The following is a 26,100-nucleotide window of genomic DNA, read 5'->3' on the forward strand; positions in this document are numbered from 1 at the left end:
ACACGAGTAATGACCCTAGTTGAACGTTTGACTCATTACCTGGTTATTTAGTGACATCGGTGTGGCTCATGACCATTGGCACTCGGTCTCGGAAATGTCCTCTTAGACTCCGGGAGTTAAAAGGATTTGACACTGTGGCCTAATTCCTGAGAGAGCGACGCGTGTGCGTCAACGCTGCTTCCAGAGGGTTAATACTACTGAATGAGTGGAGCGTAGGAGGAGGGATATGTGCATCTGACTAATACCAACCAGGGATATGTAAGCACACACTGACTGAAGTACTGAAGAAGCTAATTTTACAGCTAAATTAACATATCCTTTAAATTAAACTTTTCGTAGTTTAATTGAATCCTTACGTGATGAGTCTCACACCACAGTTACAAATTAAAAACCATGAGAAACAACATATTTCTAAATAAGACCATTTTTAGGGCTGCTGCCTTCTTAGTCATGGGGGAAAGAAAATAACACAAGACACTCCAGTTTCAAATTAAGAGACCGGATACACAAACCAGATTAGTGTAATCTCCCACCACTATTCCACTCAGGAGCCAGAGTGCACATTAAAAGGGGTTTGATTTAGTGATAGACTTCTCCAGCATCGCAATCATTATCTCCCCACACATTAAAACACGTAATCGTCCGTGTCAGCAGCCGGGTCATAAAAAAAAAGACACTAGAGAACAGTTTGAGGCTGAAATGATCTATTTGTTAAGAAATATCAGCTTGTAACAAGTGGTATACAGAATCTCAGCCACCATTTCAGTTTCATGTGAAAACAAAACACATTGAAGAACTATGTACCTGAAATTCCTAACACAGAAGATATTAGACATTGAAATAAAATAAAATAAAATAAAAAGTCATGAGTTAGTCCAAATGCAGATTTTAGCTAGCAGAAATGTTGAAGTGTGTGTGTGCGCACTCGTGTGTATACTTGTATAACTAAACTGGCACTGATTTAAGGTCCATGTGCGTCTGCTTAGCTCGTCTATCAACCAGCAGTGTATCAAAAATATAAAAAGGCCATCATTACTGATTGGTAAACCCAATCCTGCATAACGGTTAATGCGAAAAGATAAGCTATGCAAGTGATCGTTTGTTGAATAAGGCTTTTATGTAACCACATGTATGCTAATACTATTTAAAAAAAAAAAAATTTAAAAAAAAATTTAAAAAAGCACTAAACTGAAATCCAGCTAAATCATTTAATCCTGCCAGTGCCTTCCTGGAAAACCTTTCCTAACTTAATTATCCACTCAAAAGCTACAATCAATGAATGTGCAGTAAAGATTGGCAAATTTAAAAAAAAAAAAAAACAAAACAAAAAAAAAAAACCACTAATGAAAAACCATATGTACAGCACAAGTTGCTTTCTGCAAGACCCCATCCCCCCCCCCCCGCATTGACTCATCCCCACCATCCCTCTCTAAATCAGTCTTCATTGAAGACCCACATAACCCTCCCCTCTACTTATTAAAAGCCCCACCCATTTTCCCATTAACATACAGAACATCACGAAGCACGATTACGTCACTAAGCCTGTTAGTTTGAGAGAGACATTACCCACTAACACTTCCCGTCCTGCCCATCACGCCTTTCAGGCACTGCTGAAAGCCTCGGAGCAGGTGCTCCACTCGTCCAGCGCCGGGTTGTACGCCTCCACGGTGTTCAGGAAGTCGTTGCCGTCAAACCCGCCCACCGCGAAGATCAGGTTGCCAAGCACGGCCACGCCAGCATTGCTCCGCGCCGAGTTCATACTCCCTAGCATCCTCCACTCGTTGCGGGCTGGGTCGTAGACCTCTACGCAGCGCAGGGCGTGGGAGCCGTCGAAGCCGCCCACTACAAACAGCTTCCCTGTGAGACGACATAAGCACCATCTTTGATCTGAAACACCGCCATTTTTACACGGTAGCCTTCCTCGTTCCAACATTTTCTCCATTTTACCTGCGTAGATGCCCACTCCAGCACCTCTCCGAGCCACGTTCATGGGGGCCACCAGCGTCCAGGTGTTGTTCTCAGGATTGTAGCGCTCCACACTGTTTAGACAGTTCCAGGACTCTGCTCCTCCGATCACGTACATATAACCGTCCAACTCGCAAACGGCCGCCTGGTGCCTCCCTGCGCAAATAAACACGCGTACATCAGACACCGATCTACAGATACGGGACCAGACCAAATAACCGTGAAATGGAGATAGTCAGACACTCACTGATGTTTAAGGAGGCACAGCTGGTCCACTCCTTGGTCACAGGATCAAAAGTGTCACAGTTCTTCAGACCTTTCTGCCCACAGGGGTCCGATCCACCCACAACGTAGAGCTTGTTGTTGAGGGAGCAGACACCTAGAGCAAAACAGATAAAGCGAGTAAACAATATATAGTCGAGACTTGTGAACAAGCTGGTAAAATGATGCCCCTCGCTTCTTCGCACACCTGCGTTGCAGCGGTTGGTCCGGAGCTCTGGCACTTGGGTCCACTCGTCCAAATTCGGATTGTACATCTCCCCGCAGCTCAGCTCATCCGAGTGGCCGTTGGAGCCACCCATCACGTACAGCTGACCCTGATTGGATGTGGAGGGGGTGATGAATAAATAAATTTTTTAAAAAAAGTTATATTTAGCAAAGTCACATTATCGACAGAACGAACGATTACTACTTGTTGATAAGACTTGCAGATACGCACCATGAGCACAGCCATCTGAAAGCGGGCCCGAGGTGTCCTCATCGGTGCAATAAAACTCCAGCGGTCAGTCTTCAGGTCGTAACATTCAACAGTCCTCAGGCACTCCTCACGGTTATAACCACCTGAACGTGAGCAGAACGTGACCACAGACTCCTACTAGGCATTTCCTTCACCAATATGCATGCAAAATATGCTACTTAAAGCCTAAACACCAAGTTTTTATTTACACTTGGCTGACGTGGAAAATTTGGCGTTTCAACAAAAACAAGATAATAGGTTTTGTGGCAGAACCACGACAGAACTGGCATTTCTTCTTCTGTCTTCATTGCACAATTCGAATCGCATCGTATGTACTAGTAGTATGCCGCCACGTTCGCTCATACAGTCAGCCAATCAACTTACAGCAGATAAAAGGATGGATCTTTTTGACTGTGGCATGATTACTGGGGCACGATGTGCTAGTTTGAGTATTTCAGAAACTGCTGATCAAAAGCAGTCTCTAGAGTTTGAAACACAAAAATCATCCAATGAGCAACAGCTCTGCAATCAGAAATGTCTTGTTGATTGGAAAGGTCCGAGGAGAATGGCCAGACTGGTTCGGGCTGACAGGAAAACTCAAACAATGCAAAACAGGTTGAGCCTTTAGGGCGAAAGGGCTTCAACCGCTCAAGACCACATCAGATTCCACTCCTGTCAGTCAAGACAGCCCCGCCCCCCCCCCCACTTTTCTGTATAAACATCTTAACCTATATCTAAACGAGTTCATGCATTGCTCTGCTGTCAGATGATTGGCCGATCGCACGAGTGACCGTTCCTAACAAAGTGGTCAGCATGGTATTCTGGTAGTAACTGCTTTTAAAATATTCTCAGGAAAGCACAGGTTTCACGTCCACCAACCTGCAGCTACAAGTCGGTCGTTCAGTGCGGCGGTGCCGAGGCCAGAACGGGCGTAGTGCATGGGAGCCAGCATTCGCTCCTGATCCTCTTCTAGGGGCGGAGCCTCGAAGCTGAGGCTCTTCTGCAGGCAGGGCGTGGCCGAAGGCGAGGCCTGGGGACTGCTCCGGCCGTGCAGGAAGATGACGCAGAGCACGCCGTTGAGCACCGCCAGGCACAGGTATGTACTGTCTGCGAAAGTATAATCGGAGTTGGGAACGTGAATGTGCGTCTTCACTTCGCAACGGTTGTTCCAATGAATCTCGAACAAAGCAAACTATTATTCATTAGTAACGTTTTCCTGGTTAAACACTCAAGAGCTCTCGTTTTCTCAAAATCATTTCCATTTATCTGTTTGTGACAAACACATGCTTATTGGGTCTACTGGAGGAGGACACTTACTGGTGGTCTTCTCGGAGGCGATGTACTTCCACTCTTGTTTGGCCGAGCCGGGCGAGAGGCTGCCGGAGGAGCTGTTGCTCAGCTGCCTGTGAACGTTCTCTCGCGGGGTCTTTTTCTAAAAACAATGCACAGTGCAGCTACAGATTCCCTTCCCAAGGCCCACAGTCACAAACACTCTTCTGAGCTGAGGCCCACAAATCCTACAATGGCGCACCCTAACAAAGCCTAGCATTCTCTGTGCTAACGATGACAAGTCAGACTGAAGGTGCTACGGGGCCCCTTGGAAAAGAATGTCTTTGGGTAGTCTATATCCTATTGGCGAACTACTTTATCACACGCACATACCAAAAAAAAAAAAAAAAAAAGAAAGTCATAGTTTAGAGTGTAAATGATTTAAGCAAGGAAAAGAAGCCAAAAAAGTCTGGGTCAGAAAGCAGCTTTCCTAACCTTCTCAATCGAAAATATCGCACGTTAAAAACAAAACAACGTTCGCTGTACTGAGTGGCAGGGCTAAACCGGGTTTGGTGCTGGTTTTTTTTTTTCTTTTAAAAAAGTACCTGCACAAACTGAACGCGGTCATCCTCAGCGCCAAACACCTCGGCCTGGCCCTCAAGCAGGCCCCCATCGAGCAGCTTGTGATCGGCCGAGTAGTACAGCGTTTGCACCTGCAAGACACACAGCGACACAAAAACCCATGTGGCGGTCTCCATGGTAACAGCACACCCGGAGGACAAGAGAGAGAGAGAGAGAGAGAAAGAGGATTGGGGGTGGGGGGGGAAGAGAAGGGGGTGGGGTACGTCGCAAGATGGCTGCAGAAGGCTGAGAAACGCATTTTAAAAAGACTGAACACAATGACGCTTCTGTTCAGGGGTCGTTCATGAAAGTAGGACAGCACCAAAAAAAAAATTTATTGAAAAGAAGGGCAGCTCTTCTTTGGTACTTCCCAAGGTTTCTGCACTGCATTTTTTTTTTTTTTAATATACACACACACACACAAACACACACACACTCTGCCAGGAACTATTTGTCAAGGTTGAAGAGAGAGAGAGAGGAAAAAAGGCAGACTGCAGTCACCAGGCCTTCAGCTCTTCTGGATCGTGGCGCTCTTCTTGACTGAGGAGGTTAATTATACTCCGAGTTCTCCTCCAGCTAAACGGTCAATAATTTACAAAAAAACAGCCATACAGGAAAAGAAATGCAGCCAAACGTAAAAGAGTAGAGGTATTAAAAGAACTAAAAACGGCGCTGTAGAGAGACAGACCCGTGTTACAAACCCGATGGAACTTAACGAGCACACTCGGTGCGCCGTGGTTGTAACACCGGGTAGGAAACCTTCGAATCGGGGCTTGTTAAGAATTCGCACACATGGAGAGAAGGAGAGAATCATTTCAGATCCACTCGTAATCTGGATCAGGAACGCTAAAAGTAAGAGCTGCGTCTTCTTAAATGGGAACGGTTCATCCGAAATAGTTTGGACTTCTACAAGTCTAGACGTCATTTGTGCAGATGGGAGCTCAGCTCTCCTTTGGCTGTGGCTCCCTGCCTTTTCGTTCTCTTTTTCCTGACTCATTACCCTGGAGGCCCCAGCCGTGGCTTCTTCGTTCAGCTCAGAGTCCTGCGGTTGTTTTCTCTAATAAACCTAAAGAGAAAAAAAATCAATGGGGAGGAAGAACTGTTAGTTTTAATGCCCAAAGCTTGCACAAACACACACACACACACACACACACACACACACACACACACACACACACACACACACACCTGCTCAGAAAAGAGAGACATCTGTGAGACAGCAAAAGGCTCTCTGTCATTTTGAGCTTTACTGTAGCACACCGAGCCCAAACAGGAGGCTTCTGGGGTTTTTTTTTTTTTTTTTTTTTTTTAAAAAAAAAACACATTTTCCTTCTTTTTCTTTTTTTGAGTGAGTTCTGCTCACCTGGACTAACCTCTCGCCTTTGCAGAGTGTGTAACAGCCCCGCACTGTACCTATTACAAAATATATACTCTTAAACACCTGGGGGGAAAGGGGGGGGGGGGGGAGGAGTTTGTGATAAGGTAAAAGGAGAGGAACAACAATAACCAAAAAAAATAAATAAAAATGGAATACAGGTAAAACAAAACCATCAAGCCTGTGGGATGAGTGCGAGCTTGTGTGAACAGACCCTCGGAGACTGAATCAGTGAGTGATTGGAAGAACGTGGGGTGAAGAAAAAGAGTCAAAACGGAGAAAGCTCAAAGAGGACCGCAGTACGAACCTCCTCCATCAGTCTCTCTAGCGGCTCCCCGTTCTCCCACAGGCTGCGCTGCACCCAACCGATCACCTTCGAGTACAGCTTTCCATTGCTGGGCAAGCTCAGATGATCCTCTAGCATCACCTCCAACTGCACACACACCCAACATTTCATCATGCATCCATGGTATTAATTAGATGAATAAATACATTCCACACACACACAAAAAAAGCCCTCACCTTCAGGCGAGGCAGTTTGAGGAAATCCTCCTGCTCCGAGATCTCCAAAAGATGTTCCTGGATGTAGCAGTCAATCTTGGCTAGCAGACGAGTGTCCCCCATGCTGCTGGCAAAGTTGCGATAGGAAATGGCATTCTGGGAATCAATCTTAGAGAGCAGGAAGTCTCCGCAAATCTGAGAGGAGAAGGAAGAAAAAAAAAAAAAAAAAAAAGAGAGCATACTTGTAAATCTTTCTGCATAGAGCACCTACAGAGTTTTTAAAACAGGAATGGGAATTAAAAGCAGCTCTACAGAACCACAAAAATACGGTTTTCTCGCTAGGTTTACTCACCTGCTTCACTCTTTCCATCTTAAGCCGTTTGGCTGCAGAGTAAACCTCCTTAACCAACTCCTTATCTGCTTTCAACCTAAAGAAGAGACGAGCAGCGAATGCACTTGAGACAGACTGGAAGAATGCGGTCGCCATTAGAAATAATCCCTCCAGCACCCTGTAGCAGACAGCCACATAACGTCCTGAGGTATTTATCCCCCCCACCCCAACAAGACTTACTGGGCAGTATAGGCATAGTTGAGCAGGATCTCCACAGCCTCGGGGTTCAGATCGTCAAACTTCACGTGGGAGATGCCGTGAGGCTCCAGATCGCTGTTAAAGATCTCAAACAGGTACGGGCTGCAGCAAGCCAGCACCGCACGGTGCGCCATCAGCTCGTGACCGCACACCTGGAGAGGTCAAGGGTCAAAAGTTTAAACCTAGTGTACGGCATGAACCAGTGAGCACGGTTTAGCTTTTTGTTCACCGTTTGAAATCTGCACCACTTGTAGATTATTTTCCTTATAGTTTAACGATGCATTTCAAATTATTTGGAGATCTTTTAAAATCCCGTGCCAGACTCGTAGGCATTTTTTTTTTTTTAACTTGAGACACACATTGACCATCTTTCATAACAGAAAATCAAGTCGAGATGAGAGATTACTAACAAAGGATGAAAGGAAGGGGGCGGAGCTTCACGAGGTTCAGTTCAAAACATCTGCGCGACAGTCAGTCATTCCAGATACACGATTGGCTCATCAGCCGTTTTTATTTGGGAGTGGGGTGTGGGGTGTGGGGGAGGGGCACATGGGGAAGAAAGACAGTCTTTAAAATGCGGCACGGGTGACCAGTCTGGATTAAAGTCTGCCTCGAGGCATGCCGCTGCAGCGACTCTACTAAGAACTGGGACAGGCCTTTCTAGGTCTTTCCCCTTCATTAGCAATATATGAACCCATGTACGCTACTTGGGTTACAGCCACCCATAGTTCTGGGAATCTGGTCTCTGGTCTAATGATTAGTTTATGGCTATAAAGAAGACAGTTTGAAGCGGTGATGCATTGCGGTTTATCGTCAGTTTTTGACGCAGAGAAGTCCCGCCCCACGTGCGTGATTGACAGGTGTGCATCACAGACAGCGAGAATGCAAATGGGATCGTGTTTGCGTTGGAGCGCGTTGTTGCTTTCCGAACATGGTCTCACGACTCATACCAGTGTAGATGTTTAACCAACAGAGAGATTTTGCCAGCCACTGCACAAAAAAAAAAAAAAAAAATCTACGCAGACGATTTTGAATTACGTTGTAAGTTATGGGCAGGACTTAAACCGGATAAAGATTTAAATTTTTTTTAACCTGCAGTCTGACGTCGCAGAACTGTCCGCTCTTCCTAAGGGCGTTCATCTTGGCGACAGTGGAATCCAGGAAGGTCTCGTCCTCGAAGATCAAATATCCATTCGGAGTCATTTTTGAAGTTTTGGGAGGTAAACCTTCAGTAACAGAGGTGGAGGGGAAAAAAAAAAATTGTAGTTAGTTAGTACGTTTAGTTTTTTTTTTTTTTTTAATTAAAAATACATACATGTGCTTTAAAACGTCATCACAAAGCTGCCAATTAGAGTCGGGTTTACCTAATCAGAAATTCTTGGAGAAACAGTTGTGCTGGGCGTCTAACAACCAGGTCTTTTCCTTCCCTTCTGAGCAGGTGGCAGGAGGTGATGCCAGGGAACCAGCGAGCGCAGAGCGAATGAGAGGGCGGGCGGCCGCACTAACGCAAACTCTCAGGCTTAGAGCGACTGTAATCAAGTCCTCGGGATCCCGTTGGCTATAGAATGAAACCTTTTCTATGTTGGTCGTGTATTATAACCTGCAAAAGAAAGGAGGAAGCACACGTGAGCTTTTTCTTCACAAGACACGGAACGGGGATGACGGGCGGGGCGAGCGGGTTACAGGCAGATTTCTATAAAAACAGGACACACACACACACACACACACACACACACACACACACACACACACACACACACACGTGAAGCTGTTAATCAACAATCGATACGCTCTTACACTAGTCTATTTGTAATCTGATCGTTCTGTTGTGTTTTAACAGCAGGCTTAGCATTTGGTAATGCTTTTACAGAAGGCTACTGATTTGTTTATGGAAGGTGTGCGACGCTGACATTTGTTTGCCGCCAACACCTACAGCGAAATCGAAATAAGAAGCGATCTGAGAAAGAAACGCTAATCAATCACCGAAATACAAGGTTTCGGCGTGTCGCGTAGTTTTGTAACGATTTCTTCATACAGATGTTTTCACGTACAGTGAAAATAAGGGAAACTTTGGCCCGGGGGGGGTTTACACCATCATACAGTAATCTGATTTGGCCATGTGACTACCGTACTCTCCACACACACATACACAGCCAGAGAAAATGACTGAAGTAGGTCTTCAAATCAATCAATTATCAAATCAATCAATTAAAGGCTTCATATGACTGGTTCATAAGGAATGTTTTCAACAAGGACCGGGAGAAACTGATTCGAAACAAAGCTAGCACTTTACAACCAGGCGGTTTCCTCCGGCTGTCTCCGACGTCCTCGTTATTCCGCACGTGAAACGTATTCCAGACGTTTCTCACGAGCCAAACGTGCAAAGCCTGAGGCGGAAGATTCCACACAGGCGCGTGAGAACAAAAAAACAAAAAACAATCTCGACCGAGATCTGGGAGTCGTGTCGACGTTCAGATGTTCAACACTGGGTCGGAATTAGCACTTTCTATTAAAAAAGCACTTTTGACACCTTCTGACCAAGCAGATGACTCAAATCATATACGTACGTCACAGGACAGCCTGGGTAATTTCCTACAGAGTCACTTCCAACTTCCCCTTCACTTCCTTGTAACCAGCTCTTAATACTCGGAAGGATATTCCACGTGGGTGAATTCTGAGCACCTGTTAGTTCTCTGGAAGCCGTGTTGATGTTCAGAGGTTTGACACGGGGTCGGTTTGATTGGCCAGGTGATACTGCATCAACGTTAACGGGTCGAGCTTGATACTTCAATCCTTAGACTGCGAGGTAAAAGGTCTGGCGTAACTCAGCTGAACAAACACGCAAGCCACCTTTTGTGCAGATGACCATGACGTCCTTTACAGAAGGACGCAGGAAACCAGCGACAGAGCTGGTGGGGAAGAGAAAAAATGAGTTCTACAAAAGGAGACCAGCAACAACAAGGCATTACTGTGCATCCTTCTGCAGTGTGGTTTTGACCTCTAAAGCATCGCTTGTGGAGGACCGGGACAAAGAGAGATGTGTTCAACTGGCTCCTAAACTATTTAGTATACCAAGACTAAGTCATTGTGGGGAAAATAATGAAACGATGAGCACGAGCAGAACGTTTTGTCCAAACAAGCCGTCCCCTGTTGCCAAGTGCAAAGCTGGCTGTTCCCCGTATAGGACGCATGTTTCATTGGATGCGTGCGATTGTAATTATACTAAAATCACTACCACGGGACCCTTCCTCACTCTACTCGCACACCCACAGAGGCTTTCTTAGCCAACTACATTTCCAAGCAGTCCCTGCTCTCGTGCTTTCAAAGCACTGTTTACGTCTTTGCTTCGAGAACAGTCTCTGCAGATCGAGTCTGATCCGGAGGGACTGAAATGCGTGCCTACACCGCATGTGCTTTTAAGAACATGCCAGGATTACACAACACTGTTTTTTTGGTATATAAAAGTGAGGACAGACTGTACCGGGTAGGCAAGGCAGTGAGGTAGTGAATCATTCATTACTCAAAAACAGAAGTGCCTGACCACAGTTTTGGAGGAACTGTCTTTTTTTTTTTTTTTTTTTTTTTTTTAATAAATGAGACTGTGCAGGTTCTAGAGAGAAGACCTTTGCATTCCTAAACGCCAGCAAGGATCACTGATCCATCCAACCAGAATGATGGAAAAGCTTGCTAATGTACAGACGCACCCATGTCGGTTTGAGCATCCCCGAAAAGGTCTGCATCATCAGGCAATATTTGCATTTCCGCCTTCTCTCCGCCTGGTTTTTTTCCATTCGCTCATAAAGCCAGCAGTAGAACACATTACTCCATCCTATGAGTCACGCCATCCTTACAAATATAAAAAGGGACCAAAACTAATAAAGCACCTTCACCATGCACCCACCAGTAACAGTAGAGTGCGGTCACTCTATACATACAGCATAATACGCTCTTAGTCTAGCTCAGCATTACATCGGCCTCTTAGTCTATTAACAAGTGGTCGACCGAGACAAAAAAGTATTTGATTAGAATCCAATATCAGCATTTTATTAATCATTTTATAGTTCTCTTAATATTCTATTACTTCTATTAAATGCTGCTGGGGAAAGGCAAAGGCTGTTAGAGCGTGCTTTCTTTCAGAACAAGAAATAAATAAGGAATAAAACAAAACAGGGGGTGCTGTGATATGAAAATAATACTTTGTTCAATAACAGTACATCACAGAGTGTTTTATTCCTCTTATACCAGAGAACAATTTTTTTTTTTTTTAAATTGACTAAACCATGATGCATACTTTTTTTAAAAATCCATTTATAGTTACATTTAATGTTGTCGAAAGTCAGCGAAACGGGTTCCCGCGAATACTTCTATTGCAGCAGCGATAAACAGTCATTCGGCCGCTTTCTCTTGATGCTAAAAGAAAGAAAAACTGCGAGAAACTACATCCTCCTCCATTCTGAAGACTTTCCCAAGGTGGAGACTTGAAGAACGAGGCTTCACCTCCGAGTGCGAGACTCCAGTCCTTGCATAAACATCTCCTTAGAGAGAGCGCTTCATTTTGTTGGTTTCTTTGGATAATAGCAAGACCGCTTTTAACTGGTTTATTCACAGATTACATGGTACGTCCACTATACAGCTCTTTTAGAATGAGCGGTTTCTATTAAAAACGATAGTGTCAGAACGACTGCATTACTACAACCCAGTGATTAGCACTTTCTCAACACATTCTGACCAAGCAGATGACAACATCATATACGTACATCACACGACAGCCTGGGTAATTTCCTACAGAGTCATTTCCAATTTCCCTTCTACTTTCCTGTAACCAGCTCTTAATAGTTGGGGAAGGATATTCCACATGTGTGAGAATTTCCCTTTCTCCTTGATAAATGACTAAACTACCTCCACCACCCTCCCACCACTGGCCCATCAGATATAAGAATGGTTACTCACACAAAATGTAGTTCTTATTAAATATGCTCAGCCAAGAACAGTTTTAGATTGTATAATCATTAGAGCTGCAATAAATTGTAATCGTGTAAATAAATGAAAGTAATCTTGTTAAAGTAATGAATGGGACAGCAATTAAAGGGTTGTTTTGCTTTTCCAATGAAAATAATCAACACTACCAAAGCAACAATTTGACATTTCCAAGTAATTAGTGACTTGAACAAAGGCCACAAGTCAGACATGGCTACGTGTTTGCCATTAATAGCAAACATTTCAGAGAGAGAACGTTAATGCACCCATTTTCCACTATGAAACTTTATCCAAGTTTTAGTATGGATTTTGAACATGAACACATGAAATAAATAAAACCTGAGAAACCGGTGAAGACGACGACGACACCCGTTACGTACAAGGACCACGGTTCTGTACACTGCGACATGCTTTCATGTAACCCTACAGTACGTTCACAAAGGGACATTTTCCTGTCCTATTGCGACAGAGCTACGATTACACAAAATGACAAAGCGATACCAAGCAAGATCTGTCTTGATTCGCAATTCTATTCAAATGAAGTATGAAGATGTGAAGCGACAAATCTGTAGTTCAAATGATTTCTCGGCCCAAGCTCCTCTGACTCCGATGGCACACGTGTAGTGTCATTTCTTCAGTTCCTCAAGAACAGCTTTAGTTCTCATTTACTGTGTGACGTGCAAAAATGGAAGAAAACCACCATTATCATCATTATTATACTACTACCATGGGTTCGATCTTAGTCATATACAACTGCTCAGTAAAGCTTGGAGGTAAGTAGCAGCAATTGTTGGTGCCTCTGGGGAGTGTATGTAGCTAATACAGCGCTAATCTGCCAACAAAACTAGTATAAAATCTAGCACATAACGTACATAGAACAATTTCACACTAATTAGTGCTTTCACTGATTTGATTTGTGTTTAGCTAGAAGCATTTAAAATTATGGCTACTACCCTTTCTTATCGTAACTAGAAGAAAACTTTGGACACAAGTGACAACAGCAGAGGTCACGATTTATGTCTTGCTAGCATAAATGTTTGTAACTGGGGGTGGGGGGGGGGGGTACTTTAGATACTGTAAGTAATTGCTAGCTTTTTAGCTACAACAAAGAATGAAAAACTAAAATACATTTATCATAATCATTTCTACTGATAAACTCTAGTTTGTTAGTCTGTGCCAGCTTACTTAGTACAGAACAGAAAGTTAGCATTTGTGCTAGCTCATTGCAAACTCGTTGCATTTTTTTTTTTTTTTGGTAACATCAACTGAAACTACTCTCCAGAAAAATGCCCTGTAATGTAATTCTGGGTAACTGAGGCCATGAGTGAATTTGACCAACATGTCACATGAATGTAGAACATCAAAAGACAATACTACCTCACATACTAACATTCTACTGGAGGACTAGTATGCATCATAGAGTAGAGCATACACTGGTGCAGTATGCAGTATTGAGCCTTTGTCTGGTTGTACGTTACGCGCATGCGCGTTGAAAACCAGCAAACGTCAGGGCAGTTAAGCCTGATTCTGATAAGAATCAACTCTCTAAATGTTACTGAACAACTGAAAACTGACTTTTTATTTTTAATAATATATATATATTTCACAGCCTAAAAGAAGAAGCAGACTGCATTAGTCTAGACCAACACCCTGGGTACTCTCACAAGTGAAGAATGGGACAAAATCCCATTAGCGACAGCATAGCAACTCCTTTCTGAATGCTGATAGGCCAGAGCCGAGCAATCACGAGCGATGCTATTGGACACAGCTCACGTCAATCAGCAACCTGATTCAACATGCTGTCCACGGCTTCAACACGAGGAGAAGGCGGCGGAACAGTGGCCCTAGTTCTGTTGGTATTTTTATAATTATTATAGTAGACTTGTCTTAAAACAGTCAGTAAAATATCACCAGCTTGTTTTTGTTATGTGGTTTCCAATTAAACGCTGACATTACTACTGGAATAACGTGATACTTTTGAACCCTGATTTTTTTATTACTCGAACCCGTTTCATTCATAAATGTAATAAGCTCACTAGAGCTAACGAAATAGTTTATTTACATAAATTAGCATACGGATTTATAACGTGCATTTTTTTTCCCCCCCAAGACAAATTGTTTTCAGTGATTAAACATTGCACAATACGTGATATTTAGTTTACGTGTTTAAAAGTCAAAGTTATCTTTTAAAAACCATTTATAAATATTTTTAACACCTTATTTGACTACTGCCTCGTACTCAACATGCAAATAAAGCAAACGCAAGAGGAAACCACGTGACGATGTCAACGCCACGCTCGCGCCAGTTTCTTGATTTTTTTTTTTTTAATTTATGTTTTTTTGCCTGGTGTTAAGTTATATTTTTAACAGAATTAACAAACAGATTCCTAATTTTTCGCTTTGCTGTATAGATTTTTATTTTTGTTTGTTTGTTTTTTTAAACGACACACCAGCCCTGCACGCGCGTTGTCAAATTATTACACTCAGTCAGTCTCGCGCGCGCACTCACTCACTCTCTCTCTCTCTTACCTGATCCGTTTGCCAACAGACGATGGTAGACATATTTGGGTTCAACTCGAAGTTGTCTAACAAGCGGGTAATGGCGAACGAGTCGGATCTGCACGAGTCCTGTATTCCCACACGAACCACGAGCCTGTACTAGACACGAGTGCACACGAGATTTCGATGGCAAAGACCAGTAGGCGCGCTTTTAACAGAGGCCACGCTGATAGTGACGTCAGGTGCCTTGGCCCCGCCTGCGGAAAAGTACAGGCTGCAGGAGGGGCGGAGCCACGGCGGATAGAACCGGTTTCGAGAGCTGCGTCACGCGACAGATAAATCGGTGTTGCTAGTTGCCTGGACTTCACACTCACCAATTGTTTAGATTAAATGTGGCTGAATAACAGTAACATTAATATTTATACGTCTTAGTAATCATTTTAATGTCAACTGGGCTTTCCTTTAGACTCAGTCACCTCCACATGTTTATTTACACTAACATTTATCCATGAAATGGCTTAAGAGCCCTGATTTGATGTTGACGTATTTCCTTTTGAAACAGGAAATCAGAGTATGGTTTCCTCATCATCTTAGCCGTATCCGATGTCTGTTTACATCATACGGCTGAAAACCAGGAACCTTTTACCAACAGCATCAACATGATTCTAGAAAGGATGAGTGATTCTGCTGTTTCCAATGAAAATACACCAAAATCTGGCCAAAAGTTTGTGGACACCTGACCGTTACACCCATATGTGGTTCTTCTCCAAACGGTTGTTCCTTATTGGCATTAGATTATGTGGAGGGTCTGCCATGGAAGTCAACTAAGCTGCTATTATAAACAAGAATGTATTAGAACAAGCACATTAACATAAACCTGTGCCTTGCCTTGCCTTGCAATCTGACCAATCAGATTTGAGAAACAGCACTGTGGTATATAATCCACCATATCCAACTTAAAATCCTAGCATTGTGCTGCAACAGGTTCTCGTCCTAATGCCCTGAATGTTGTTACTTGCAATCCCAAGATTGGCCTAGAGCCACTGTGCTAGCCTTTTGAACAAGCAAGACCCTCAATCCTCAATTATTCATCCGTGGGCTTGAATTTACAGTCAAACGCATAATCACTTTCCAGCTTTGCATAAAATATTCCCAAACCCTAACCCTCGCACCTTTGTCGTGAATCTCAACCACAGCGACACTTGGAAATCATGGGCGTCTGTGAGCTCATGTATGTGGAAGAGGGCAGATCGTGTTTTCTTACGCTGCCTTGTGACGCAACACGAGCAGCAATTTGAAAAAGTTGCGGTTGGTGGCTTCACGTGTCTCGGACGATCCATGTGCTAGAATTCCTCCAACCCTGATGGAATAAAGCTGGCTGGTGGGAGGGAATTGGCAGGTAACCAAATTGGGGAAAAAATAGTGAATCAATACAAATAAAATCACTCTAAAAGTGTTTTACGTGCATCGGTATGTCTCTATACTTAGCGTACACGTCTGATTCTGTCAACACAAAAAATCTGCCCCATGTCACAAACATAAAGTAATAACGATAAGTGTAGTGATAAGAGGCTGTATAAACGTGCAGATATACACACGCTCAAATGAATGTACAGTATGTACTCAGGAAATAGGTTCATGTTTCTCTGTGGTCGGGTGCCAGTTGAAACATGGCACACTTTTTCAGAAACGGTGTTTCGGGAGACGAGTCCCCCCTCTGAATCACCCACTGAACTGGACGGCTCACGTTCGATGTGCAAGTTGTTCCAGTGCAGTTTAGTATTTTTTGGCCTGTTTCCTTTTGCTACTTTCTAATACTCATTTCAGACTGGAATAAGACATTCATCTTTACGGTATTTTCTTCGTCATATCCTTTAACAAGTGAATTCAACCCGGTCATTATAGTCATTTTCAAATCGAAGCGTCCTTATTACCCCAGCACCTGGTGTCATCCCTTACAGAATGCAACCAGCCTCCCTATTCACTGCACACCTTACTAACATGCCTGCAGATTCCCAAAGGTTACAAGTTCACAAATAACATGTTTTTAACAACATCCCCTGAGCACATCGCAGTAGTACCCGGTAAAGGCTCGGTAGGATTTGGAGTGTAATCAGTGTGTGGTTATTAAAGTCGCAGATGGCTGTGAGGTGGCAGAAAAATAAGGTGTGATTAAGAATCAGGCCAGGATTTTTTTTTTTTTGCACATTAAAGTGCCTCTGATAATGAAGCAACAAGATTATCTGTATTCACGGCTGACCCATTTTTGTTGGCTCATCAGCTGAAATGTTTGGCTTTAGTCCAGAGGTTTGGAAGTTTCTTGCTTATTCATTGGGTTTAAACGAGCTCCCAGCTCTCAAAAACATGCGTGTGACAAAGAAATAGAGAGTAGACAGAGAGACACTACACTGAATTGTAACTGCATGACTTTTATGTAATGACTCGAAACTGAAAACCTCCTGTCAAACTCCGAAGCAGTTTTGCAGCTACTCCACTACATAAAGTCCTATTCATTTTAGACGTTGACTGCAAGAACCAGGATGACAATGCAGTATTATTACTGTACTGTATATCACCATGGGACACAATACAAAATACTAACTGAGAAAACAATCATCCGGTGTCAACATACGCCCTTGCTGTTCTCCATGAACCACCATATCGCCTATCGATCTTTACTCAAATAAGAATTGTGTGACCTGATGACCTCTTTAGGAATGTATCGTCCTGCCAGTGACTCTCCCTGCATTTGTCTGTGCTTTGCACTCCCTCTGCTTTCAAGCTCTCTTTCTCTGTGATCACTCAGGAAAGTGGGTCAGGTAGGACATTGTTGAACTGTCCTGCTGGCTTGTTTTCACCATGCCTCTGAAGAGCTCTTTCTATACCCTTGAGGGTTCATGGAAAAACAGAAGCAGGAAGTGTGATTGTTGGCGTTTTCTGTGGCACCATGGCCTAGTGTCATCTCTTCTGCCACAAATGCAATTAAAAGGGATTATTCAGCAACAACACACGCCATTTTCCTCGCTTCATGCACTGTTGTCTTTGTCTTTTATTTCTTGCCTCTACAGGACAGACTCTGTGATCTTTGGGTTATCGTTCTGTAATAATAATAATAATAATCCATCCATCCATCCATCTTCTATACCACTTATCCTTTTCAGGGTCACGGGGAACCTGGAGCCTATCCCAGGGAGCATGGGGCACAAGGCGGGGTACACCCTGGACAGAGTGCCAATCCATCGCAGGGCACAATCACATACACATTCACACACCCATTCATACACTATGGACACTTTGGACATGCCAATCAGCCTACCATGTATGTCCTTGGACTGGACTGACCCAAACAACTATTTGTTTGGGTTAAAGGCCTCCTTTACACTGGCTCTCCTTACCTTCGTAATGATGAGCCAAGGTGTGCAGGAATTTGGACACGAGCAAACACCAAGTTCATTATCAACACTGCACAATGTATTTACAGCATCCTTAGTAACTGCCTGGGTCGTAGTGGTTTAAATTGGGTACTACTGTGGTTACAGTTTGGGAAATAATACCAAACAAATTTGTTGGAAAACATTATGGACAGGTAGAAACAAAAACAGGCCTAATAGCTGTGCAAACTCCCCCACACATCTCTACAAGGTGTCCCAAAAGGTGAAATGAACACTTTTTAACACAATGTCTTCCAAAAAAATTTTTATACGTAGTTTACTTAGACTTTAAGAATACCTTTGTCTAAAGAATTGAAATCATTCTCATGGCTGGATCGGGAAGCTGTCGCAAGGCTGCGATGGACTTTAAAAGGAAACATGGCGAGCACTTCACACACGACAACGTTGTCAAACTTATTAACAAATTCAAAAAGACTGGAAGTGTTGCGGACCGACCGAGAAGAAGTGGACGAAAGTACAGAATATTTATCTGCTTACAGAGACACAAACATGTTCTTCTGTTCGAGGTTCGTCTAAACATCTTCCAAGATCCTAAAACAAAGCCTGTTTGAACTGCCTCAAACTGCTTCTTATTGGTACACAGAATTATGTCATGCTCTGCATTTCATATATATAGTAGTGGTTCAGCACAAGCACTTCAGAGCTCTCTCATTATTCTATCCTGCTTTATTCTATCCTGTATTAACCATCTTTCTGTAATAAACCTTTTTACCTTCAGAGGACGAGTCTGCGAGTGTTGTCTAATTTCCACGACAATTTGGCTTCTCCTGGCTGGGCTGCGCGAGTCTTTTCAGCTTTTCTGGACAACAAGCAAACCAGAGGATGTTCGTTGAAAAGTTTCACCTTGAGATCTGTGTTGACGCAAAGGCAGTTTGCTCTTTGTTGTGTAGAGCGAAAGACAGATGCAGCCTTACTACTGACCGGTAGCAATCATCAAGAATTTAGAATTAGAATTAGAATTTTATGTAGTCATTGTGTATTGTTGTATATAATCATATATTTCATGATTGTGCCCTGCGATGGCTTGGCTCTCCGTCCAGGGTATCCCCTGCCTTGTGCCCAGAGTTCCCTGGGATGGGCTCCAGGATCCCTGCGACCCTGTGTAGGATAAATGGATGGATGGATGGATGGATGGTTTCATGCCATGTTTCTTCCAAATAGCAACCATGATAAACAGAAAACCCTTTTGTTTAAAACAAACAAACAAACAAAAACACTACTGTCATTGATCAGCTACAGTCTACTGATGCCCCAGCATCGCTTCTTCTTCATACCATTCTGTGTTTATTTTCTCACAACCACAGATGGTGCTTTTGCGATTGATTCACCCAAAATCCCATATAATCCACCTTAAAGCATTTCTTAACATCAAATAACCGAATAACGTTGAAAGACGGCCATGCACGTCCATCTTCGTCCAGGCAGAAAGGCGAGATAGAGGACGAATGGACACCAAAAAGGAAAATACACTGCTTTTTCCTGGCTCCTGTTTCCTGGCCATTCGATAAGAACGCTGTGCTTCCTGCGAGGAAATACATGTTCAATTATTTCACTTCTTATTCATGTCTCCGTGCTCGGATCTGTTTGTGAACATACGTACAGTATATACTCATACAGTATACACTATACGCTTCTATACATGCTGGATCCTACACAACGATCCACCTCCAGTCGCCTCCGACAGCATGTAATCGTCTTGTGCTATAGAACCGGCGAACAGTCAAGGGCTCATCCTTCTCAGCTCGTCTTTATCAAACGAATCAAAGCAGTAAGCAGAATAGCTATCACTATGGTAACCGTCTCCAGCCACGCTGAAGCGTCAGGATGTGTCTGTGACAGCAGGGAGAAGAGAACGACATCTGGTAAAGAGATACATGTGGATGAAGATAAGACCCACACCCACCACATCACTTTTTTTTTCTTTACATATCATTATTACACACAATAAGGTTCATTTATTAGCACACAGTGGAGATTTGCTTTACCTGGCTTAATAGATCAAACGTCACTGTACTGTATAATGAGGATTAAAAAGAACTCCAGAAAAAAAAAAGATCACCGCATAAATAAAAGCCACTGATTAAATCACAGCGACACAATCGTTTAAAAGCAGAGGCACTGCTGCATCCTAATTGCACTGTCACCATAATGAATGGTAATTATGCTTAGTCTGCACCCCATGCCATGTACCAGTCAATCTGTAGCCCTGTCTGCCCCTGTGAGTATACCAGCCTTTGCCCCCTAGCCCCTTCTGTTCTAATTAAGCCAGTCATCACTACCGAATACACATTCATAATTTTGACTAATTCCACTGAAAGGTCTGTTCTAGTATGCTGAAAACTCAACTCAGAACATGTGATGTCCCTCAGTAATGCACCCTGCTGCGTTAAAAATAAATAAGTATATATATCTAAAGTGAGACGTCTAGATCTTCTCAAGGACACATTTCTAGATGTATTATTTTGAACGTGTTTTATGAAGGTCCTTGCTTCTATGAGTTGCTCCTTGAAAAACGAACAGAAGCATGACACTTCTAAATACTGTTCAGAAAATGTATACAAATACTGTAGCTAATGGCTGTGTCACTTGATTATAAATGCGCCGCGCATGCATTCGAACCTTTTGTGCCATCAGTTTGCTGCGGGAAATTTGTTCAAGGACATCTTAGTCCAGGATATACGGATATTTCAGAAAACATCGTTTTTATCCAGAGATAAATCTCTGTGTAAATGTGGATGGGGACGAAATCTAATAAAAACTCTATAGATTCTTTAGATTTGTACCTAAGACCTGCTGCTGTAGTGATAAAGACTGTTCCAGAACTGAACATCATATGTCATGCTGAAAAGGATGTGTTCCTCTTAAGGATTCTGCCTCACCTCTGGCTTGCTTATCAGGAATCTACATCTGGATTTCTGTGAAGCTGCTTTACAGTTAACTGGACTGACAAGTAGACGAGGACACTTCAGGTTACTGAAGGTTTTAACGCAATGTCAGTCTGGAGTTTAGCTCGTAAATAGAGTCTGACCTCTGAAGAACGGATGCCATGTTACTCTGTAACCTGTCATGCCTCATCGAGTCTGGGGAAGTCCTGATTAGGCTAACCCTTAGAGTGCCCGAAGAGTATTTATGGGCTAATGGCTGAAAAGAAAGACAAATGGTTTCATGCTCTTGCTGTTTTTCTTGTGTGGAGAATAATTTCAATTGTTTGCATCCTCTGTCACTCAATATGTAATGCCGTCGCACCTAAGACCAATAAAAAATAGATGTTTTCAGGAGTATGTACACCTGTTTCTGTGTGAAGAGAAGTGATGAAAGCATCAGCACATACGACGTACGTCTTGTATTCCAGGAAATATGCTAACTAGCTGCTGTCTCCAAACTGGTCTAGAAGAAAGCTCTAGAGAGCCATGTTCATTTAAAGTAGAATCCACGTGTTAAACAAACAAAAGCCAGCTTTTCTGGCTGTTTTTCAAAAATAAATAAATACCAAAAGTGTGTTTACCTCAAAACTCCAGGGTTTGAAGTTCGATTCCTTCCTCCAACTTGTGTTCTCGCCCTGTTTTGGGGGTTTCCTCTGGGTACTCTGGTTTCCTCCCCCAGGCCCCAGGCCAAAGACATGTCTTGTAGGCGGATTGGCATTCCCAAATTGTCCATAGTGTGTGAATATGTGTGCAATTGTGCCCTCAGATGGGTTGGCACCCCATCCAGGGTGTCCCCTGCCTTGTGCCCCGAGTTCCCTGCGATAGGCTCCAGACTCCCCACGACCCTGTGTGGGATAAGCGATATGGAAAATGGATGGATGGATGGTGATGAAGTCACTTGATTTCGGGAGCTAATCCAATCCAGAAGACAAATTATGATCAGGATTGAATATTATGCAATTATGAAACACTGCTGAGGTTCCAGCTCTTCCCTGTCATACAAGAGCTATACCAACCAGTGAGGGTGAAGGCTAGCACGCGTTATCTACTCTCTTCCACATATATGAGCTCACAGGCACTGACGATTCACTAGTATTGCTGTGATTGACAGGGTATGGCGTCCGTCCCACCCACCCAGAGAGCACTTGTCTCCCAGCCATGGATGGCTGTAGCATCATTGGGATTATTAAGCTGAAGGAAACCATAGACTAGCTACAGGCTAGAGAGATTAGTTTAGAAAAGTGAACATTTTCCCAGGCAGTGTTCACAGATACGGAATTAACAAAATAGTGTTGGTTTATTGTCCCTTTCTCAAATTCAAAATGGATGCCTCATGTCCATGAAGCACCAGAAAACATTTCGAATGATTAATAATCAATAATTATTTATAGCTATAAACCAATGGTTAAGTATTTAAACGTAATCGTTGTTGACATTCAGTTATATTAGTTGCCTATCCAGCTTCAAGAATCATCTGCTGGGAGCTGGAGTCTCCTCAGAGTTTCTACCACGAGATTATTAAGCGCTAAACATAGTCTTATATGGTATGTGCTGCAGATCCTAAGTGCTGTGTACTGTATGATAAAATGAACTCGATAATCCTCATGGTTTTTGTAGAAGATACAGCTCTGGCCCAACACAGCACCACCAATCAGCATGCTTATCAGGAACATGTGAGATAAATTAGTTTCAAAGATCATTCACTGAACCTTTGTATGCTGATTGTCATTGCTATGGGAAGCATGTCAGGTTATCAGAAGCTACATGTGTCCAATCTGCTTGAATAACCCCTGGGACAAATGTGCTGATACTGGATTTCCGAGCCCCAAAGGCTTAATCATCTCTTGGGACAGAAAGGCAATAGATTGGATTGGCTGTATGTGCACATTTTAAGCAATTGAATTTCAAGAGGTCATTAAAATAAAGCAGGTTCCTACCCAGTTCTACACGACAGGCAGAAAACGCTTTAGCCAACAGCCGCAATGTCTGATTTATCAGGTATATTTACCAGTTTCAAACGCTTCAACGGAGACAGCATGAGAATTATCTGCAAATTATGCAAGACAGAAAGTTCAACATCCAACCTGTGGAAACACAAACATTAACCGTTAGCTAGCTGAGTGAGCTAAACTAGCTAGATAGCCAGATCTTTTGATGTTTGCTCCATGAAAGCTTGATGTTTTGTGTTAAATGCTCAGGTTAATGCTCAGGATAATCTTTGCTAGTAAAGTGGAGCTTGAAAGTTTGTGAACCCTTTAGAATTTTCTACATTTCTGCTTAAATGTGATCTAAAACCTCGTCAGATTCCATCATCAAGTCCTAAAATCAGATAAAGAGAACCCAATTAAACAAATGAGACATTGAAGGAACATGCGTTATGAAGATCAGACTCTGATAGATCGCTGTTCTTTAAATAAAACAGAGCGCTCACTCACACCTGATTGTCATCCCATTAACTGAAAAAACTCTAATTTCCCCTTCAGATTCCACTGCTAAATCTAGAGGTTCACATACTTTTGCCACTCACAGATATGTCATATTGGATAATCGTCCTCAATAAATAAACGACCAAGTATAATATTTTCGTCTCGTTTGTTTAATTGGGTTCTCTTTGTCTACTTTTAGGACTTGATCTGGTGGTAAAATCTCATGATGTTTTAGATCATATTAATGGAGATATATAGAAAATTCTAAAGGGTTCACAAACATTCAAGCACCACTGTACGTATGATGTTTGAATTAACACGAGCTAGCTAGATAAAAATAAATAAATAAATAAATAAAAACAACCCTAGAATGTGGCTAAGTTAGGTTTCCAGCTAACGATAGCTTCATTTATATGCTATTGATAATGAAGGCATCGCTTAGTTTGTTATATATTAACAGTTCTCCGGGTTCTTCAGTTTCCTGCCTCCTCCCCAAAACATCGGCTGCTCTAAATTGTCCTTAGGTACGAAAGAGTATGCGATTGCGTGTCCTCACGGTGATGGACCGGCATCCCAGTGGTATCCTATGTTCCATTCATCTTCAGCTTTATCTTCATCTTTATCCACCACAACCCTGACCAGGATACAGATAAAGCTCTTGCTGAAGATGGATGAATAGAAATGTTTTCAACATGTTTTGTGTAAACATAGTTGAAACATTAATGTTGGCCAATGACAGACGTGTGAGTCATTTGGTATAATGGTTTACAGCTGTGTCAGCCTTGTTGTGTTTTCATCAATAATCAACCCCATTGTATTTACAGCATAAACACAGGCGCATTTCTAGGAAGAGCCGAGGCGAACGCTGTTCGGTCAGAAGGATTTCCGAGTGGCGTGCAACGTGTATTATGGGCAGTGTGTGTGTGTTTGTGTGCGTGTTCTGCTCTCGTAGGCAATGTATAACCAAAGCCAGAGCACTGTGACTTCTCTTTGTGGTTCAGAGTGCCAGCAATGGCCAATCCAATTTTCATAATCATTCAAACTACCTGAAATGTCACTCATTGTCTCTTTCTCTCTCATACACCAGAGGAATATTTTGGTCTCTTGAACAGTAGCTCTGAGTGTTGTGCAAGTAAAAGCATGTGAGGGTAGTAATCACAAGCACTCTTGTGTTAAGTGTCCACTCTTTAGCCTTGGCAGTGCATGCTAGGAAGGGAAAAGAGAGCATGAGAACTGGGACAGACCCAAACATTCAACCATGTTAGCTGATTTCGTAGAAACAAGCACAATAGCGCCACCAGTAGTCTTAAGAAAAATACACCGAGTGGCGTGAAGGAGTGAGGCTGGGCCTGATTTCCTTCTGGCGCAGGATATAGATTCATGCAGCCTATCACTGAGCATGGAGTGAAACTTCCCAGTAGATTTAATCTCCATTCGGGCTGATATTTTTCAGCCCACTTTACTGACACATCTGTAATACGGTCACGGTGTAATGAGGGCGAACGAGGTGAGTTATTTACTCATCAAACATTTTCCCCCAAAACTGGTGCGTTTTCTCCCTTGGTTCGGTTCGTTTAGACATATACGAACACGGCGATCGCGCTCAGATCTGCACCGAAACAACCGGACTCTGAAAGCAATCCGATCCAACAGACCAGCGAACCAACCTGTATAGCAATGCATGATGGGAGCGGCGTTACGTAAAAAGCACGTTTGTTTTGCTGATGGCTCACAACATGAGTCGTACTTTAACTTGGACCAGGTAAAATGCCTTGTTGAAATTTGGTCTGGCGAACATATTTCTCACAGAGGTTTGCAAGGTTTTTAGCGAGTCTCAAGGAGAGGGGCTTTAATCTCTCCGTGGAACGTATAAATTAGATCAATTATAATAAGTACAGCTAAAAAGAAAGCCACAATAAGTTTGCGGAGCTGCCGTCTGTCCACCTCGATGAGCCCCGGAACATAAACAGGCGCACGCTGACCAAGGAGAGGACGGTTTACTCACATGTGACTTGCATGAACACATTTTGCTACGCTTTGAAACGCGCCTTGTGAAAGTGAACCGAGCCAAGGAGAAACTGCAACGTCGTAACAATTTAAGTCCCGCTTTCGGAACAAAGCACAGAGCTACAGGTCTGAAAACGCCCTAAAAGTAGACAGTCTGAGGACACACATTGTCCAAACAATGTACAAATGACACAGAACCAAAGTACAAGTGATCGAGTGATGACAGGGCCATAAATGTATTGTTTGTTTTTTTTAATTGAATCAAAGGTTACAACTTTACTGTTTATCTTGATTTGTATTCAGGAGAAACAGCCTGAATTCAGGAGAGAATTATTGACTTGAAACCCGGTGTGGTTTGACATGATGTGCACTCGGAGATGCTTTTCCGCTCACCGTGGGTGTAAAGAGTGGTTACCGAAGCCGTCCTGTCAGCTCAAACCAGTCTGGCTGTTCTCCTCTGATCTGACTGGATGTTTTCAGTTTTTTTGCACCATATTATGTAGACTGTTGTGTGTGTGAAAATCCCAGATTTAACAGCCGTTTCTGAAATACTTAAAGCAGCTTGTCTGGTACCAACAACCTTTCAAAATCACTGAGATCATATCCCAATCCTCCCCCATTCATTCTGATGTTTAATGTGAAGCGTTTGACCTGTATCTGCATCTTCTTCTGCACACGATTGGCTGATTGGATATGATTGACTGATCTGAAATGCTCACAAATTCCAAGCATAAACCTCTTTGATTATGTCTTTTAAAT

General features: G+C 42.9%; 1 protein-coding gene across 3 annotated transcripts; it reads right to left on the minus strand.

Annotated features, from left to right (window-relative positions):
• Window positions 1–687: 687 nt before the first annotated feature.
• Window positions 688–18,890, minus strand: ivns1abpa (influenza virus NS1A binding protein a). Of its 3 annotated transcripts, XM_053644893.1 has the most exons (15): window positions 14,563–14,737; window positions 8,421–8,656; window positions 8,149–8,282; window positions 7,039–7,208; window positions 6,820–6,895; window positions 6,489–6,662; window positions 6,274–6,399; window positions 4,576–4,683; window positions 4,019–4,133; window positions 3,581–3,808; window positions 2,684–2,805; window positions 2,435–2,561; window positions 2,213–2,344; window positions 1,948–2,121; window positions 688–1,857 (listed from the first exon to the last, which is right to left on the minus strand). In XM_053644893.1, the coding sequence occupies exons 3-15, from the start codon at window positions 8,257–8,259 to the stop codon at window positions 1,601–1,603; spliced, it is 1,920 nt and encodes a 639-aa protein (XP_053500868.1). In that variant the 5' UTR covers window positions 8,260–8,282; window positions 8,421–8,656; window positions 14,563–14,737; the 3' UTR covers window positions 688–1,600. The 3 variants fall into 3 exon arrangements, with proteins under 3 accessions (XP_053500868.1, XP_053500858.1, XP_053500849.1); XM_053644883.1 differs by lacking the exon at window positions 14,563–14,737 and adding an exon at window positions 18,697–18,890 and having other exon boundaries at window positions 688–2,121; XM_053644874.1 differs by having other exon boundaries at window positions 688–2,121; window positions 14,563–14,745.
• Window positions 18,891–26,100: the final 7,210 nt, after the last annotated feature.

The sequence above is a fragment of the Ictalurus furcatus genome, chromosome 2 (assembly GCF_023375685.1).
Source record: "Ictalurus furcatus strain D&B chromosome 2, Billie_1.0, whole genome shotgun sequence".
Classification (NCBI taxonomy): Eukaryota; Metazoa; Chordata; class Actinopteri; order Siluriformes; family Ictaluridae; genus Ictalurus; species Ictalurus furcatus.